The sequence below is a fragment of the Salvelinus sp. IW2-2015 genome, linkage group LG11 (assembly GCF_002910315.2).
Source record: "Salvelinus sp. IW2-2015 linkage group LG11, ASM291031v2, whole genome shotgun sequence".
NCBI classification, from domain to species: Eukaryota; Metazoa; Chordata; class Actinopteri; order Salmoniformes; family Salmonidae; genus Salvelinus; species Salvelinus sp. IW2-2015.
In genome coordinates, this window is record NC_036851.1 from 30,887,596 (window position 1) to 30,907,153 (window position 19,558).

Sequence of the window (19,558 nt, forward strand, 5' to 3'; positions counted from 1 at the left end):
TGGCACAGCAGGGAGCCCAGCCAACAGCGAGTTGCAGTAATCCAGAGCGGGAGATGACAAGTGCCTGGATTAGGACATGCGCCGCTTCCTGCGTGAGGCAGGGTCGTACTCTGCGAATGTTGTAGAGCATGAACCCTACAGGAACGGGTCACCGCCTTGATGTTAGTTGAGAACGACAGGGTGTTGTCCAGGATCACGCCAAGGTTCTTAGCACTCTGGGAGGATGGGGCCATGGGGCCCTGCATTATCATGCTGAAACATGAGGTGATGGTGGCGGATGAATGGCACGATAATGGGCCTCAGGATCTCGTCACGGTGTCTCTGTGCATTCAAATTGCCATCGATAAAATGCAATTGTGTTCGTTGTCCGTAGCTTATGCCTGCCCATACCATAACCCCACCGCCACCAGGGTTCACTTTGTTCACAACGTTGACATCAGCAACCGCTTGCCCACACGATGCCATACACATGGTCTGTGATTGTGAGGCCGGTTGGACAAACTGCCAAATGCCAAATTGAAAGTTGGAGGTGGCTTATGATAGAGAAATGAACGTTCAATTATCTGGCAATAGATTAGATGGACATTCCTGCAGTCAGCATGCCAATTGCACACTCCTTCAAAACTTGAGACATATGTGGCATTGTGTTGTGTGACAAAACTGCACATTTTAGTGTGGCCCTTTTGTCTCCAGCACAAGGTGCACCTGTGTAATGATAATGCTGTTTAATCAGATTCTTGAAATGCCACACCTGTCAGGTGTATGGATTATCTTGGCTAAGGAGAAATGCTCACTAACAGGTATGTAAACACATTTGTGCACACAATCTGAGAGAAATATGATTTTTGTGCGTTTGGAATATTTCTGGGATATTTTATTTCAGTTCATGAAACATGGGACCAACATTTTACATGTTGCGTTTATATTTTTGTTCAGTGTATATATACAGTGCCTTCGGAAAGTATTCAGACCCCTTGACTTTTTCCACATTTTGTTAGGTTACAGACTATTCTAAAATTGATTCAATTGTTTGTTTTTTCTCATCAACCTACACACGTAATGTGAAAGCAAAAACAGATTTTTAGAAATGTTTGCTAATTTATCAAAAATTWAAAAAACTGAAATATCACATTTACATAAGTATTCAGACCTTTTACTCAGTACTTCCTTGAAGCACCTTTGGTAGTGATTATAGCCTCGAGTCATCTTGGGTATGACGCTACAAGCTTGGCACACTTGTATTTTGGGAGTTTCTCCCATTCTTCTCTGCACATCCTCTCAAGCTCTGTCAGGTTGGATGGGGAGTGTTGCTGCACAGCTATTTTCAGGTCTCTCCAGAGATGTTCGATCGGGTTTCCTCCAGACGTGATGTTTGTCATTCAGGCGAAATAGTTCAATCTTGGTTTCATCAGACCAGAGAATCTTGTTTCTCATGGTTTGAGTCTTTAGGTGCCTTTTGACAAACTTCGAGCAGGCTGTCATGTGCCTTTTACTGAGGAGTGGATTGCTGCCACCACCTGTTCTCGGGGTGGTGAGAGGTGTTGGGTTTGCGCCAGACATAGCATTTTCCTTGATGGACAAAAAAGCTCAATTTTAGTCTCATCTGACCAGAGTACCTTCTTTCATATGTTTGGGGAGTCTCCAAAATACGTTTTGGCGAAGACCAAACGTGTTTGCTTATTCTTTTCTTTAAGCAATGTATTTTTTCTGGCCACTCTTCCATAAAGCCCAGCTCTGTGGAGTGTACGGCTTAAAGTGGTCCTATGGACAGATACTCCAATCTCCGCTGTTGAGCTTTGCTGCTCCTTCAGGGTGATCTTTGGTCTCTTTATTGCCTCTGATTAATGCCCTCCTTGCCTGGTCCGTGAGTTTTGGTGGGCGGCCCTCTCTTGGCAGGTTTGTTGTGGTGCCCAAGTCTTTCAATTTTTAATAACGGATTTAATGGTGCTCTGTGGGATGTTCAAAGTTTTGGATATTTTTTTATAACCCAACCCTGGTCTGTACTTCTGCACAACTTTGTCCCTGACCTGTTTGGCGAGCTCCTTGGTCTTCATGGTGCCCCTTGCTTAGTGGTGTTGCAGACTCTGGGGCCTTTCAGAACAGGTGTATATATATATACTGAGATCATGTGACAAATCATGTGACACTTAGATTGCACACAGGTGGACTTTATTTAACTAATTGTGTGACTTCTGGAGGTAATTGGTTTAACCAGATCTTATTTAGGGGCTTCATAGCAAAGGGGGTGAATACATATGCACGTACCACTTTTCCGTTTACAAGTAATTTTTTAAATTTCACTTCACCAATTTGGACTATTTTGTGTACGGCCATTACATGAAATCCAAATAAAAATCAATTTAAATTACAACAAAATAGGAAAAATGCCAATGGGGATGAATACTTTTGTAAGGCACTGTATCTTGTGGGTCCTCAAATGTTAGATGAGCTCTGAATGCTCACTGTATCTTTCTCTGATCATCATCTTTTTAATATCAGGACACACACACACATGCATTGCACACGCACACACACACAGATTCTCTCTCTCTTCATTAATCATAATCGCTGTTCTCTTTTCTTAATCTCCAGAAAAGCACAGATTTCAGTTACACTGTGGGCACGTCCCGTTGTATTAACTTTTATCTGTATGTATCTAGCTCTGCGGCAAGTAGCGCTGGGCTGGGTCATATAACTTACTTCATCTACTCAGTCAATTTCAGAAACACTCGACACATTTACCCACATTATATTCTATCAAATATATTTGTACACGGTTCGCATCCTAAGCATTCTGTCGCTGCATGGTTCATTGTTATATCTGCTCTGTGAGGATGAGTGTGTTTATCTGTAGGTTGTGTGCTTATATGATATGTTTGGTAGAGCTAATGGTAATAGTGGCTTTTATGTAAGTCGATGACACAAAAAAAGTCAGAGTTAAGAAGAGTCATACAGATAAAGTACGGTATATAATGTCATTTAATATTGGTTCTCTATGGAAGAAGTTTAAACATGAAACATTTACAAAATATACACAAGGTGATGCATGGATCAATTAACAATAGTTATATTTCAATAATATAGGTTCAAATCAAACACTTTTTGACATGGTTTGTGCACATGGTTCCATCGGTTGCTCTCTTGTTGCGGTAAGAATGAGGGTTGGGGTTTGTAATGCTCCAGGGAAGACCAATGAACACATACAGTAGATGCACACCTTGCATCACCCAAACAATCGGGCACCTCTTGAACATAGCACCCTTGCTTTGTCTTCAATGGTGCTAACATCATACAGCAATCAACTCAAACAAATGGAGTAGGAACCAGTCACAAATATTATATCCAATATGTACAACAATAGAATACCTTAAAACATAACCCGACAAATATGGTCTAAAATGTCCAAATAGTGTCTCCCTGATTACAGCATACAAATACAATCCATCCTAATCTCAATTCTTACAAATGTAAATAATACATTTTCTCATCAAATCCCAAATATTTGATTTCCAAAAAGACTGATGAAGTGATTTTGAAAATAGCTTAGGTCATTATAACAGTGTATAACACAGTCAGTTAGGGATCTAATAGTGTGTTTTATACATTGCTATTGCTCTATCATATGGGTTGATTTCAGATGTGTGTTGATGTATGGAAAGTCCTTTGTTATTCATTGAACAGCCTGTGTAGGGTGAATGTGTAGGAAGAAAATATATAGTTTGTGTGTATTTCCCTTTCTCATGTGAAGAGGGTGTCCTTCCTTCTTGCTGGTTTGCCCCTGTCTGTCTGTTGCGGACAGAAGGACATAGTGAAGCGTGGAATCAGAGAGGAGGAATGGAACAGAATTTTGGTCTTCAATCACTGTCACCGGGAGTTATGGGTAATGGAGGATTTTTAGACCCTCGTCCCTCAACTTTGGGAGTTGAGTTGGTCTAAGATGGTGCTTTGCCATTTAACTCACAGCACACCGACTTGTTCAGCAGACTATAAGTCTATGAGTCTTTTAGAGATTTTACCAGCTCTGAGTATTGTTCATGAGGTCATAGTTCAAGAGTCTCCACCCTCCTCTTTTCCTCCATCTTGCTTTGAGATGCCTCTCAGTCCACTCATTCACCTTGTCCAACCATGCTTCTGCCCCAGTCCCAGCTTCAGCACACACAGCTCATTGAAGAGAGCCTGATGGTGACTGGCTGGTGGCTTATGGCTGGAGTGAAGGGATCATGAGGGTGTTTCCCAAGAGGACTGCCCCTTTCGGGGGTCCGATAGTCAGTGGGTGTCTCTGTGGACTGTGGTTCCTCCAGGCCCTTAGAGGTCGATGCTGAAGGCCAGCAGTTTGTCGGAGTGCAGGTTGTTGAGGGTGCGCAGGTCGGGCAGGCGCAGCAGCAGCTTGGGGAAGAGGGTGCTGTCGTCAGGGCGACGGCGGGTGATGAGCGAGCGCAGGGCTTTGATCAGACTCTCCTGAAGCTGCTCCACTGCAACAACGTCAGCCATACCTGAACGGTCTGCGAGACGAGAGGAGAGAGGGTTAGATGGCTCGCGAAAAAAGCAAAACAAAACATATGTGCTTTTTTAAGAGATTTAGAGTGTGTCTCTTATGAGTCTCTTACCAGCAGACACTAGCACCACAGCCATGAAGAGGGCCATCTCATCGGGCTCTAGGCCTAGAGCTCCCAGCTTCTCACTGAACTCAAACATGGCATCCAGCAGAGTGCCCATGCCCAGCGCCCGCAGGGACATCAGGGGGTATGTTTGGCCGTTCAGGAAGGTCACCGTCTTCTCCTTGGGGTCGAACAGCGAGCAGAACCTGACCATCAGCACCTGGAAGGTGCCGGCCTTAAGCAGCATGACCTGGTCATGCTGGCTGAGACTCTGGAACCCTGGGATGCTCTTAGCAAACTCCACCACCTCCTTGACGGCCGGGGTGAAGCACTGGGAGAAGGCCTCCCATATCTGCTGGCTGGAACGATCACGGGGGGCCACGGGACATGCGTTCAGGGGACACGCCTGAGAGAGAGGGAGAGGGTTAGAATGGCTCTATGACACTCCTACAATCATGTGCGTATTGTATATATAGTAATACTAAGGAAATACACCGTATTTTAATGAGACTCACCAGAACTTTGGCACCTCCACTCAACTTCCAGGGGCAGGTAGTCTGGTTTTGAGACTTGCCGGCTGGAAAGCTGTTTTGATTGGCTTGGAAGGTCTGAGCGGACTGGCTTCCATTGGACATTGGGCATTGACTCTGATTGGATGATGGTTGGTAGGTATACTGTGCGTTGTCAACATTGTTGTTGCGTGGGCAGTGAGAGTGGGTCTGGTAGCTTTGTGTGGGGTGTGACTGGTACCCCTGAGAGGGGTTGGAATGGGAGTGGGTTTGGTGTGCCGGGTGAGAGTAGCCAGACTCATGTGCTGGATTGTTGCGGACATTGTTGTTGTTGATGTTGATGGCCATCTTGATTACTGGCTTCACATCCTCTTGGGCGAAGATGTTGTGGTAGGCAGAGGAAATGGAATCTCCAGATTCTGGACTGGCTGGGGCCTCAGAGGAAGAAGGTGAGGAGTCAATCTCCATGGATGCTGATTCATTGAGGCTGTTCATGTAGCTCTGCATCTCGTCCAATAGCCTCTGCTTCTCACGCTTGGGGATACGCCCAAAACGCACAGCTGAGGAGAAGGAGGACAAGGGGAAAATAAGTTAGCTAATGAATTGATAATGCCGATGGCAGTTACTAGAGCTAGTATAGCAGTGGCCTGATACATATCTATCTAATTCAATCTTTTACTCCCTGACACTGATTGGGAGTGCAATCACTGTATGGCATGATTACTGACTAATCCTACAGGGTACAGAGAGCTGGGGGAGATTTCTCTCCTCTCTATATAACCAGTCTGTTTCAATCAACCATCAAATGACATAGTATACCACCCCCTTTCCTCTCCTCATTTGACTCCTTCATCCCCCTCTTTATCTCTCCAAACGTCCCATCCCCCTCTCTATAGCGCACCTCCTCTGCCAAAGCTATTTATAGTCTGCTACTCTATGCTACACCCCTTCCCCCAATCTCTTTCCCTCCTGCTCCCTCTATCCTGATCACTCTCTTCCTCTTTCTACCTCGCCCCTCTCTGTGTTTCTGTTAAGCACTCGTTTTTTTCTCTATGAAAATAGGTTACTGGATCAGCTGGAGTAAACATTGTCATTGACCGAGTGACAGAGTGAGGGAGGAGAGGAGATGTCAACGTAGAGGAGAGTAGGAGGTAAAGGACTGAGAGGGTGAAGGAGTAAGAGGGTGAGGAGGTAATATGGTATGAGTAAAGGGGTGAAGGAAATAAGAGGATGATTGAATGAGAGTTAGGGATCAAGGGAATGAGAATGAGAGTGAAGGGTAAAAAGCTGGAAAGGGAAAATGGGTTAGATGAGTGACATCAAAAATGTAGTTTTAAATGAATGCCTTGTATTCATACATTAAATCTTCAAATATCAAAGGTATCAAAAAAAGCAACACCTATGCTGTGATAATAGAGCCTTTTCAGTAATTGGCGCAATGGTGCAATGGTGGGTAATTTTCCTCCTCACTAACGTTTTCCTTTTATAGGTCACCTCAAAATGTTTGCTCCAGAAAAGTAGATGATTTATTATCACCTAGTTTAGAGAGATCTCAGGAGGGTACGGTGGCCTGTAGGGAAATGATGCCATACAGGAGAGGGATGGAGCTGAGCCTCTAACTGTACCAACATCCAATAATATTTGAATAGTTTACCAGTATTAGAACATGGCCTATTACATTTATTTGTAATTGTTTTTATTTTACCTTTATTTAACTAGGCAAGTCAGTTCAGAACAAATTCTTATTTTCAATGACAGCCTAGGAACAGTGGGTTAACTGCCTTGTTCAGGGGCAGAATGACAGATTTTTACCTTGTCAGCTCAGGGATTCGATCTTGCAACCTTTCAGTTACTAGTCCAACGCTCTAACCACTAGGCTACATGCCTGTATGTTATAGACTTTAGATGTGCAAACACTTTCAATCTGACACAGATGGTATAATGAAGTGGCCTGTGACCTAATTGACAAAAATAAACTGTATTTGCAACTATTTTTCCCAGGACTGAATACTACTGGGACTCCTCAGCTGCTTCTGTCATCAGTCAGAGATGGAGAAGGAGTAGAAGAAAGAACAGAAGGAGAGATGAAGGAGAGAGAGAACGGATGGGGCATCAAGGTGGTGTGACTGAAGAACGAGAATGATGCCAGATATAGATGGAATGTTCTCTTACCATCTCTGGACATGCCTACGGAGAGACACTTCTTGAAACGGCAGTGCTGGCACCGGTTGCGGTTCATGCGCATGATCAGGCAGCTCTCATTCTTCACACACATCTTGTAGTGGATGTTCTGCTGGATGCTGCGGCGGAAGAAACCCTTGCAGCCTTCACAGGCGTGAACGCCGTAATGGAAGCCAGACGCGATGTCCCCACACACCTTACACAGGAGCACCATGCCTCCTGTCTCTGTGAGGTACACAAAGAGAGGAATGATTGGTTAGACATTACAATAAACAAATATAATAAGAAAAAATGTAAAAGCCAGTGGAAGTGGTACTTACTGGTGAAGGTGCCAGTGAAGCCGCAGGGCCTCTTGGCCACCATAGGGTGGGCGTAGGTATTGCCAGAGGATGTAGTGGTTGTAGAGGCATTGGCTTCAGGGAACTGGAAGACTAGTTTGGGTGAAGGTCCTCCCCTGTTCTCCCCTCTTTCTCTCTTCAGAGGGCCGATCTCGGGGAAGGAGACAGGCTCAGGAGATGAGGATTGGGAGTGGGAGGACCGGGGGGACTGGGTCTGGTACCCGCTGGAGGGGCTGCCAGGGCTGGGGCTGGCACTACCAGATGAGCCAGCATACAGTATCACACCACCTGGAGGGCAAAGAGGATGAGAAGAGAGAGAGAAGTTAGTGTCACTGCTGTCACCGTGTCACAAGGAAGCAGACAGAAGGCTATGCTGCCAGCAAACTATCTGTGCAAACATGCATAGATCAATATCTATATTTGTGTTGAAATAGTTCCACACGCACACAGACAGGCACACAATGTAGGTAGGTCAACTAACAGATAAGTGTTGAGCAATAGGCTACTTTGATTAGGTGCCTGTCTTTACTTGGCTGGGTTACCAAACATGAACACACCTCCTGCCTGTGTAGTCGACATTTAAACCATAACCAGTCTCAAAGAAGCCGATAAAAGGTCAAAGAAGGTCAGAATGTGCCTGGAGAATGAGGTCAAATCTAACTGGGGACTGACTTGATATTTGTCAAGTCTTTTTCCAAAATGTGCATATAAGACTTCAAAACAAGCATTTTCATTCTAGCTTGGACTAATTCAGTGTTAGATGATGTGGTACCTTGAATTTATACAAAAACAAAATAATAAAACAATTCCAACAATGGCCAGGTTTTGATACAAATATTTCTTGGCTATATAAGTTACTCAAAGTTCTTACTCAAATTCTTCAATGTTCGAAAGCAAGTTGGGGATGTAAACCCTCCCTCCCTCCCTCACTGTAAAGATCGTGCTCTGTGTACGAGAAGAGCGACAGCCCCTCACGTGTACACTGAGCCAGCCATCCTGGAGCCAGCTGCCTCCTCGCTCTAAAAACAAGCCTTGCTTTTCCCCCTGGCGGCACGCCCGGAGCTTGCTCAAACCGCCAGCCACCTGACCGCCGACTCACATGGACTCCTGACACAGTTCCCGTTAGGGCTCACAAGGCGCTTTCCGCAGTCCCGTGTAGACAACAGCCGCAGTACAATAACAGGCAGCTGGGAGCTCACGTTTGAAAGAGAGAGGGCTTTAGTACTGTACGTACAGAGGGAAGGCAGAGCAGGCTACTGTGTGTATACTGCCATGCATTCCACTGAGTCTCCGGAAACCCAGAGGGGGCGACATACAAAGCTGTTTTATTGGTGTTTTACTCAGTCAAGAGAAGTTATATGTATCACAAACCCGTGCCCACATAGATTGAATGATTTTTTCAGTGACAGAACAAGCAAATTAAAGCATTCTTACACATAGGCTATGTCCAACTGCAAGCCCATAGGTGTTACATCAGTTCCTTTGAACCTTATTATGTGAGTTACAATTCATGCAGTTACAGTTGAAGTCGGAAGTTTACATACACTTAGGTTGGAGTCATAAAAACTCGTTTTTCAACCACTCCACAAATTTCTTGTTAACAACCTATAGTTTTGGGAAAGTCGGTTAGGACATCTACTTTGTGCATGACACAAGTAATTTTTCCAACAATTGTTTACATACAGATTATTTCACTTATAATTCACTGCATCACAAATCCAGTGGGTCAGAAGTTTACATACACTAAGTTAACTGTGCCTTCAAACAGCTTGGAAAATTCCAGAACATTATGTGATGGCTTTAGAAGCTTATGATAGGCTAATTGACATAATTTGAGTCAATTGGAGGTGTACCTGTGGATGTATTTCAAGGCCTACCTTCAAACTCAGTGCTTCTTTGCTTGACATCATGGGAAAATCAATAGAAATCAGCCAAGACCTCAGAAAAAAATTCTAGACCTCCACAAGTCTGGTTCATCCTTGGGAGCAATTTCCAAATGCACGAAGGTACCACGTTCATCTGTACAAACAATAGTACGCAAGTATAAACACCATGGGACCACGCAGCCGTCATACCGCTCAGGAAGGAGACGCATTCTGTCACCTAGAGATGAACGTACTTTGGTGCGAAAAGTGCAAATCAATCCCAGAACAACAGCAAAGGACCTTGTGAAGATGCTGAAGGAAACAGGTTCAAAAGTATCTATATCCACAGTAAAACGAGTCCTATATCAACATAACCTGAAAGGCCGCTCAGCAAGGAAGAAGCCACTGCTCCAAATCCGCCATAAAAAAAGCCAGACTACGGTTTGCATCTGCACATGGGGACAAAGATAAAACTTTTGGGAGAAATGTCCTCTGGTCTGATGAAACAAAAAATAGTACTGTTTGGCCATAATGCCCATCGTTATGTTTGGAGGAAAAAGGTGGATGCTTGCAAGCCAAAGAACACCTTCCCAACCGTGAAGCACGTGGGTGGCAGCATCATGTTGTGGGGGTGCTTTGCTGTAGGAGGGACTGGTGCACTTCACAAAATAGATGATATCATGAGGAAGGGAAATTATGTGGATATATTGAAGCAACATCTCAAGACATCAGTCAGGAAGTTAAAGCTTGGTTGCAAATGGGTAATCTCAATGGACAATGACCCCAAGCATACTTCCAAAGTTGTGGCAAAATGGCTTAAGGACAACAAAGTCATGGTATTGGAGTGGCCATCACAAAGCCCTGACCTCAATCCTATAGCACATTTGTTGTCAGAACTGAAAAAGCGTGTGCAAGCAAGGAGGCCTACAAACCTGATTCAGTTACACCAGATCTGTCAGGAGGAATGGGCCAAAATTCACCCAACTTATTGTGGGAAGCTTGTGGAAGGCTACCCGAAACAAGTTAAACAATTTAAAGGCAATGCTATCAAATACTAATTGAGTGTATGTAAACTTCTGACCCACTGGGAATGTGACGAAAGAAATAAAAGCTGAAATAAATCATTCTCTCTACCATTATTCTGACATTTCACATTCTTAAAATAAAGTGATGATCCGAACAGACTTAAAACAGGAAATTTTTACTAAGATTAAATGTCAAGGAATTGTGAAAAACTGAGTTTAAATGTATTTGGCTAAGGTGTATGTAAACTTCTGACTTCAACTGTAATTATCTGACTGATTACACACCTGATTGCATATCATTTCAATCAGACTTTTATGTTTTCAATACAGGTCAGACAAATTTGCAAATTCAATAGCATATGACTCCAATATCTTGACTGTCAGTTTTTTTCATATTTGCATCCTTTACATCCTTTTTCCCGGGGACCTTGAATTATCTATGAAACATCATGTAGATCTGCCTCCTGCTTCCCGTCTTTCTCTCTCTGCTGGAGGAGACACGTGCTGCTGGCTGGGAATGTCTGTTTAGCTTAAATTGAGTGTGCCTGATTGTAATTCCTCTGCCAGCACGTGTCAACACTGACTGACGGAGATTAACTCTGCTGGGGCTTCACTGTTTGCATGTGGCTTCCTCTACGCTACCTGACAGTCTGACTTTAAATCCCCCCCCAACACACACACACTGCCCTATTGCACTCCTCTTTATCCTCTCACATCCCCACATACATACAGCCCCATGTGAAGTTTAGGCTCCACACCCACCTAAGTTGTTTCCAGTGATTCTCACATAGTCCTGAGTTGTTGGTTAGGTTTCCAGTGTCAGGTGGCAGTACTGTGAGGGTAACCTGACCCCTGGCCTTCTCTATGGCAGAGAAAGAGTAATTTACCAGGAACCTGAGTGTGGCCTGGAGCACTACACTATGACACAGGTGACGACATGTGATATGTGGGGTAAGGCTGTATGACACAGAGCTAGCTTAAACAAATAGACAGTAACTAACCCCTCCTTCCTTCCTCTTTCATGGGAGTCCCATCCACCCTTAGATGGGAATCAGCCAGGTGGCATGTTTGTATACCATATGTATAGCATATCTATAAGGAAACGCCCTTTACTAACTTCCTTACCCTCTCGTGAAATGGGGTGGCACGTGGACCACTTGGCCATGAGGTAAGAGTCAGGTGGGAAAACACTCAGCTTGGACAGAAATACATATCTTTCAAACCAAATATGAAATTTATTTTATTTACCTCTAACCCTAATTGTATAAAGACCAAATAGCTCATAAACCATATTGTAATTATGTCCTTTATAACATGACAATCTAATGACTATGAGTTGAGTTTATTCAAGGTAAAGCCCACATCCCTTCCCATCTGATAACCAGGCTTCTCACCTTCCCCCCTGTCCTAAAGTCACATATATAATYGTACCATAGCCACTGCTGTTGTAGAACCTCCATACTCTGTCACTGAGGTTGAGGTCAGCTTTATCTCCAGTGCTTAGAGGGAAGTCAGCTAAACGGCCAGGGCTTAAATCAGGTGAGGAGACTCATGTGTGAGCTAATCTGATAGTGGGCAGGGTTGGAGGGAAGTGTCCGACAACGTGAGTCACACCAATGCCCTCCCTCTCTCGGTGACCCGTAACACCCTTACTCACTCCATCCTTCCCTTGTTCCCTCCAGACACTGTCTCCTTGTGTAATCTATAATCTCATTGGCCTTCATTTGTAAGTGTTTGGTGGTTTACTGAAAGAGTGACTCTATAAATAAATTACAGTGAATAAGACTGATATTCTGAAGGGGAAAATTGGTTAAAAACAAAAATACATTGAATACCAGTAGAGTAATAATAATATATTTTCCAGTTACTCATATAAACAGAATAGTCTGTGCAATTATTGGCACAAGAAGTAGGGCAATACAACAATTATCTTGGAGTAGAAGCCTATAGATACTTTGACATAGTAAGCAAACATATTATAGCTATATAATACAGACAGACTAGACGACCATTCAAACAGAATGTTCGAGGTTTTGAGTTCGCTAGTTAGGTTTATTTGTCAGGGTCATTTGTGATATCAATGAGTGGACTATTGCTACAATGTAGGCTATCCTCAACACGTGACATTTTGGCTATTGATACGATGTATAAGAAATGTATCACAATATCCGCTATATTGGATATACTGTATAATACGTCATACTATTCAGTTGTCTTTCCCAAAGAAAATATATCAGCGTAAAGAAATAAACACAAACCTAGTTAATAGGCTGATAAACGTTCTGACACTGACCAATCTCTTGCAAAGGCATAACAGGAGTCCCCCGGAAAGGCTGTGAGTAAGCCGGGAGCGCGCGAGTAAGACGAAAAAATTCGGGAGGGCGGGGTGGGAATCACGCGCGGCACGTGGATGCTGAAGTTAATGCACGTGATGTTGCGCTAGGCATGCACTCGGGTAAATCAAGAGCATGATGTCCACCATTATCAGACGGTTGCCATGCATGTAATGGCTCAGATACTTATTAGACTCGAGGACATGGCTGTAAATAGGGGGCGCGGTAATTCCATACCAATGCCACAATCCCGTTACCTGCTGTCTTCGGGGAAATACTGTATCTTTGGCAATGGAGTTATTCCAGCCTCAACTGTGTAGGCTAATAACATTACGTTTATGGTAATTGCTTCCTATTATCAGTGGCACCTGACTCAAAATGCAATGCTTGTGTATTGAATATCTAATTAATGCTATTAGAATATCATTCACTTTAGAATAGTGAGTGGTAAATGTAGTCACCTAGTACAGGGATTTCCTTTATTAGGGAACCACCCCCATATTGTGTCCTGCCAGAGATGAATTTACTGCTATGAATGTATGTTCTATGGAGGTCAACATATCTGTTGAAATTAAGGTTGACCACTACTCATTATTGAGAGTGGGCTTGTGGGCATCATTCCACTAATGCCAGTGATCCATTAGCCAATAGGATATGGTTGTCACCCAAACATATATTTAATTTAACTTAGTGTAATTCATATTTGCATAAATACTTTTTGTATTCCATATCTCGTATTTTTAAATATCTTATTATATAGTATTGGTAAAATTGTTTTGACTAGCTCTGCTGGCATATGCAATCCATCAGGGAAGATAATGATAAAACAGTTTTTGTGACCTATTCCCCTTCTATTTAATTTGGATCTGGCTTAAATAGCTGTTTGTTCTTAAAAGTTGGCCTTCAAGTCATGACCAGTTCCTTAATAAATTGCTTTGGCTCACATGTCTATGGAATAGGCGTGATAGGTTATTGACACACGTGTTGAGAGAGCAAAAAGTTGCGCAGCAGCGCTGAACAAGAGGGGAGTCACTAGACAGGGAGCGTGACCAGTCTGTCAATGAGTCACAGACCCGTAAACACGCAATCTCAGGTCAAAGAAGGGAACACCTTTCTGGAGTAGTGCTGATGAAAGGATTCGAATGGCTTTGTTTTCCCCACGTCATCCGGTTTGATTAGATTGCGCCAACAATTCTAAACTCTCCAAGTCAAGGCAACTTTAAGCACAAAGTGCATCTGCGCAACAGAGAATCAAAGTTGTTCCAAATGATGTAAAGTAACAATATATCCCTAAAATAATATTGTATGATTAGAAACTGACTAGGCACAAGAAGGATAGCCCAGCTATAGCACGACAGAGCATGTAAGGTCGGACCGGTGCTGCACATGAGTTGTAGCCCAAAGGCCATCGGTTGGCGATATTGAGTCGTTTCATTTATCATCCAAAGGGAATGTATGCAGCTATACACCCGCCATCCCCCGTGGGCCGGTTCGTACATAAAACATTCTCCATTCAGGATGCAAAGGCGTCGATTTCGTGCTTCACTCGATTTAATGGTGAGAAGGCGGGAAATAAAAACATTTTCCTCCACCATGCTAAAGTGGCTAATGCTAGTCCCGGTTGTTGCGTTTCGCATTCAGCCAATCAGGTTGCAGCAGTCTGCTACGACACCATGGGTGAAAAAAACAGACTGCTGCAACCTGATTAGATTAATGCATTGGAGGGTCGTTGAAGTGGATTTGTCCCAGTTGTATGTGGTAAATATTACCTTCCCACTTGGTTGTAAATGCAGCAAAAGGCTTGATGATTAGTTGACAAGATGACTCCAATGTTGTACATAAACCCTGGATAACTAATATTGACACTCCCCAATAAGAGCAGTCCTCCATAGGAATGAATGGAATTGTACAGTATTTCAATTAAATGCTTCAAGGACAAAATTACATGTATTTATGATTGGTTAGTAATCTCTAAAAAGATATACTTATTTTTTAAATGTATTTTATTTAACTAGGCAAGTCAGTTAAGAACAAATTATTATTTACAATGACACCTACCCCAGCCAAACTCTAACCTTTAAGGAAAATATTTGTATATTATTTTTTATTTCATGTTTAGCTCACATAATATAATTTAAAAGTATGCATTACAGTGTCTGTAATATAATACATGTGACAAAAACGAATGTTTACAAATAATACATAATACATTTCTATAGCTTCCCAAATACTTTTTACAACGGTGTAGGTGTGCCAAGATGGAGGCGAGATGGCTTCAACACAGCGCCCCCTATTAGTCATCTAGTGTATATATAAATCATTTCTTGAATCAAGTGTGCTAGCTCTGGAATAGATCAAATACATGGAAGGGCTGGGTGTCCCCGAAGAGAGGTTTGAGAACCTCTACAACTAAATGAAGGCTTGGCAACCTTCAGGTTTATGGATCAAGCTTCATAAATTACATTTCATTCATGTATCCATTTATATGGATATGCAGTGTAGCCGCTGGCAATACATGATGACATGAACAATCAACTCATTCATTCTCAAATAATAACATTTTAAAAAGACAATCACAGGAACTGCCCTGCGTATTACCATTACGCACGCAGGGTATAGCCTATGTACCAAACACAGTGAAGGAAAATGCCCACATAGTACACATTACATTTACTCAGTAGTGTTAATTTACAAGTACAGTATAGGCAAATATATTGATACCTTAGCCTACAACTGACAATAGCATAGATTGGTAATAACGTAATGAAACTCACCAGGGCTGTTTTCCATGTTTTCCGGTGTTTGGTTGATTTATAAACGGTATTAAAATGATTTAATGTTGGTTTTTCTCTGCGTCAATGAGGAGTTTCGTTGATATAGGTCATACAGTCCTGAACCGCTAAGAAAGCAGAGTGGGTAGCCAATCCCAATGACAAAAGCAATGAGACTGTGCGCAGGTCCTTCAAACCCGTCAAGTGTGAAAGATATCAAAACTGATTTAAAGTTGAGCAAAACCTAAACAGGTTTCGGTTTGGCGAAATAGTTACAAATCGTCTCCAATGTGCGTAATTGCGAACAGGTTCAGTGCCTTTGTTGCCCGTAGCCTGATTCGCTTGGTGTCCGTAGGTCGTGTGATGTACAGTAGGCTGAACTAAACGTTCTTTGAAAATAAATTCCAAGCATTCAGCTCTAGTGCCAGTGTAGTTACCATCAACATCTCCAAAGACAGACGTGTGGGAGTAGTTTAAGCACACCCATTAATAGGCAATCCACTTCGCCCACACTAACCAGCACGTTTTCAGGTGTCTGAGAAATGTGACCAGTTTTCTTTTGGCCCCCGTTTTTTTTGTTCCTTTCAATCTCTGTCGTAGGTTTTGTATGCTAGGGATTACACTCTCTCTCTTTTTCTCTCTTTCTCTCTGTATGCCTATGTCACACTCTATTAGAATATCTCATCCACCTCTTTTACTCCACCTTTCTTTATTCGTTCTCACGTTTTCATTGGTGGAGAGCTAGAGTGGAGGCGAGACAGTTGGACTCACTCGACATTGGAATGCTGGTAAAGCTCCGCTGCATGTGCGCGCGGCATGTGAGCCACCGAACACGATGTCCTACTGACACACATTCTATGCAAATGTCAGAGGCCTTGTGATAAGAAGGGAGGAGGGAGGGGGCTAGCACATTGAAGTAGGCGGAGCTCACCGTGACTAACGTTCCCTCCACCCTTCCTCCTCTCCACCACGTTCTGCCTTCAGAAGCTGTTTTTGCTAGAATCTCAGCATCGGAAATTGGCATGATGAGAATGTGGGTCAACATCAGTTATGAAAAAACACACCAAATAGCAAAGTTTTCTGTAAAGGCACATCGTAGGCATCCCGGGTGCCCACGTTTTTTGCGCATAAACATGGATCTGAATTTAGGTCATTGAGGGACTCATCTCAGTACATGCGCTTCAAGTTTTCTTATCACATAGCGGGTTTTGAATAAATAAGTCATGATGAGTGACGCAGATGTATACAACTAGGTTATAACATATTATTATACAACTGGTCAAATAGGGGTTGTTTGTGTTATGTTTTCTCTGTGGCAGCTGGTTAGATTTGGTCAATGCTGATAGGCTGCTAGACGTCATCACTTTTAAACCATTGTAGGCCTATAATAGCCTATAGCCAGAGAATGTCCTCACGTGTTATCCGTAATGAAGCAGCGCCACTCCGTGGTGGAGTTCACTGTGCCGCGGCTCACTCCTGCTGGCCAAACGTTATGGTTTGCAGGGGCAGTATGTGAATTATATATGCGTCATATGGCACAAGCTTTATACCACGTTGCTTCTGATTCAAGAAAAGTTTATAGCCTAGAGTCATTCGTCATTATCATGTTTCAGACATTGCTCATTGTTGGTCATATAAACATACATGAAACTGGGCCCTCTGGGTATTACTGTAGTCTCGAAAACCTGATCCTAGGCAACACAGGAACTACTATACTGCCCATATTACTACTTTATCCGCTTTAATAAAATACAAAATCGTACCTAGCAAGACGGAGATCGCCGAGGTCATTTTTAATGTATGCATTTCGCAAGTGTCTCGTTTGCATCAACTACCTTAACTAAAACCATTGCAAAGGTTCAAACTTGACCTCGTATTTTTCCTAGTTCCCAGTTGTTTTCCCAGTTGTTTTTCATGACTTCAGTGATCTTCAGGTCGGAAAGTCGGAGCTCTATAAATAGGCCCGAGTTCCCGAGTTGGATGACCGTTAAAATCGAGTTTTCCAGTCGGAGCTCGTTTTTCCCCCAGTTTCCGTTTGTTTTTAACGCACTGAAGGCGGAGATTACCGAGTTCCCAGTTGTTTTGAACGCGGCAATAGTCCCCGGATTTTTTTCACCCATTATCGACGTAGGCGGTTTTCTAGACTAGTATTAATGTGTACTTACTCACAGAATGACACGAAAGTACTTCAGTTTACAGTAATACCAAAATGATTTATATCAACTCATATTTAGAATCGGTAACTGACACGTTATTAAGCACAACATAAATGTGGCATAACATTATTTTTAATGGAACATCAAAGAAGTTTGTAGGATTTTGAATAAATAAGTGTGACAAAGTTGATTGGTTATGAAACACTTGACCAGAGTTACTTGGTTATTATGACACACTTAATCACACTTAGCCACTGATTTCATAGCTCAGTGTGTGTATAGGCTACTGTAAGTAGGCCACAATATATTGACTGTTTCACCAACTGTAGTTGCGAGGGATTGATTATCGGGTTTTATTTGTAGGGTCATAGTATTTGTACATCGTCTTTAAATGGATACATGGTGCTGTCTCTCTCTAGTGGACGGACTATTCCCTACTCTACCCTGGCAAGGGTAGCCTTTGACACGACAGCCAGATCCATGTCCTCACGTGTTTTTTGTAATGAAGCAGCGCCACTCGCTGGTGGAGTTCATTGTGCCGCGGCTCACTCCTTCTGGTCAAACGTTATGGTTTAGCAGGGCAGTAGGTGATTTATTTATGCATCATATGGCACAAGCTTCAGACCACTTTGTTTCTGATTCAAGAAACGTGTGTAAAGTTAGTCGTCATTATCATGTTTCAGATATTGGTCATTGGTCATATAACTAACTAATCATGAAACTGCTCCCTTTGTGTATTGCGCAGAATTACACTTAATTCCTACAGTTTACAGAATTTAGAAACTATTTTTATCAACTCATTTTCAGAATGTGTAAATTACACATTCAGAAGTACAACATATACAGTACCAGTCAAAAGTTTGGACACACCTACTCATTCAAGGGTTTTTCTTTATTTTTTAGTATTTTCTACGTTGTAGAATAATAGGGAAGACATCAAAACTATGAAATAACACATATGAAATCATGTAGTAACCATATATACAGTGGGGAGAACAAGTATTTGATACACTGCCGATTTTGCAGGTTTTCCTACTTACAAAGCATGTAGAGGTCTGTAATTTTTATCATAGGTTACACTTTCAACTGTGAGAGACGGAATCTAAAAACAAAAATCCAGAAAATCACATTGTTGATGATTTTAAATAATTAATTTGCATTTTATTGCATGACCTAAGTATTTGATCACCTACCAACCAGTAAGAATTCCGGCTCTCACAGACCTGTTAGTTTTTCTTAAGAAGCCCTCCTGTTCTCAATCCTACCTGTTACTGTTACTACATATGAAACTGTCTACCTGTTAAAAAGACACCTGTCCCACACTCAATCAAACAGATTCCAACCTCTCCACAATGGCCAAGACCAGAGAGCTGTGTAAGGACATCAGGAATAAATTTGTAGACCTGCCCAAGGCTGGGATGGGCTACAGGACAATAGGCAAGCAGCTTGGTGAGAAGGAAACAACTGTTGGCGCAATTATTAGAAAATGAGAGAAGTTCAAGATGACGGTCAATCACCCTCGGTCTGGGGCTCCATGCAAATTTCACCTCGTGGGGCATCAATGATCATGAGGAAGGTGAGGGATCACCCCAGAACTACACGGCAGGACCTGGTAATGACCTGAAGAGAGCTGGGACCACAGTCTCACAAGAAAACCATTAGTAACACACTACGCCGTCATGATTAAAATCCTGCAGCGCACGCAAGGTCCCCTGCTTAAGCCAGTGCATGTCCAGGCTCGTCTGAAGTTTGCCAATGACCATTGGAGGTTAGCCTACGAGG

General features: G+C 42.7%; 1 protein-coding gene across 1 annotated transcript; it reads right to left on the bottom strand.

Moving 5' to 3' along the window:
• Positions 1-2,961: 2,961 nt before the first annotated feature.
• On the bottom strand, positions 2,962-16,414 carry nr1d4b (nuclear receptor subfamily 1, group D, member 4b). The gene is made up of 6 exons (XM_023996713.1): positions 15,624-16,414; positions 7,609-7,914; positions 7,280-7,513; positions 5,114-5,667; positions 4,608-5,004; positions 2,962-4,502 (listed from the first exon to the last, which is right to left on the bottom strand). The coding sequence occupies exons 1-6, from the start codon at positions 15,637-15,639 to the stop codon at positions 4,306-4,308; spliced, it is 1,704 nt and encodes a 567-aa protein (XP_023852481.1). The 5' UTR covers positions 15,640-16,414; the 3' UTR covers positions 2,962-4,305.
• Positions 16,415-19,558: the final 3,144 nt, after the last annotated feature.

What these genes read in the sequence shown, in the direction of transcription:
- nr1d4b (XM_023996713.1), bottom strand. An exon ending in GTGGAGGTGCCAAAGTTCTG is followed by an intron (nt 5,005 to 5,113) that starts GTGAGTCTCATT and finishes CCTCTCTCTCAG; the next exon opens with GCGTGTCCCCTGAACGCATG. An exon ending in TGTGGTGCTAGTGTCTGCTG is followed by an intron (nt 4,503 to 4,607) that starts GTAAGAGACTCA and finishes CTCGTCTCGCAG; the next exon opens with ACCGTTCAGGTATGGCTGAC.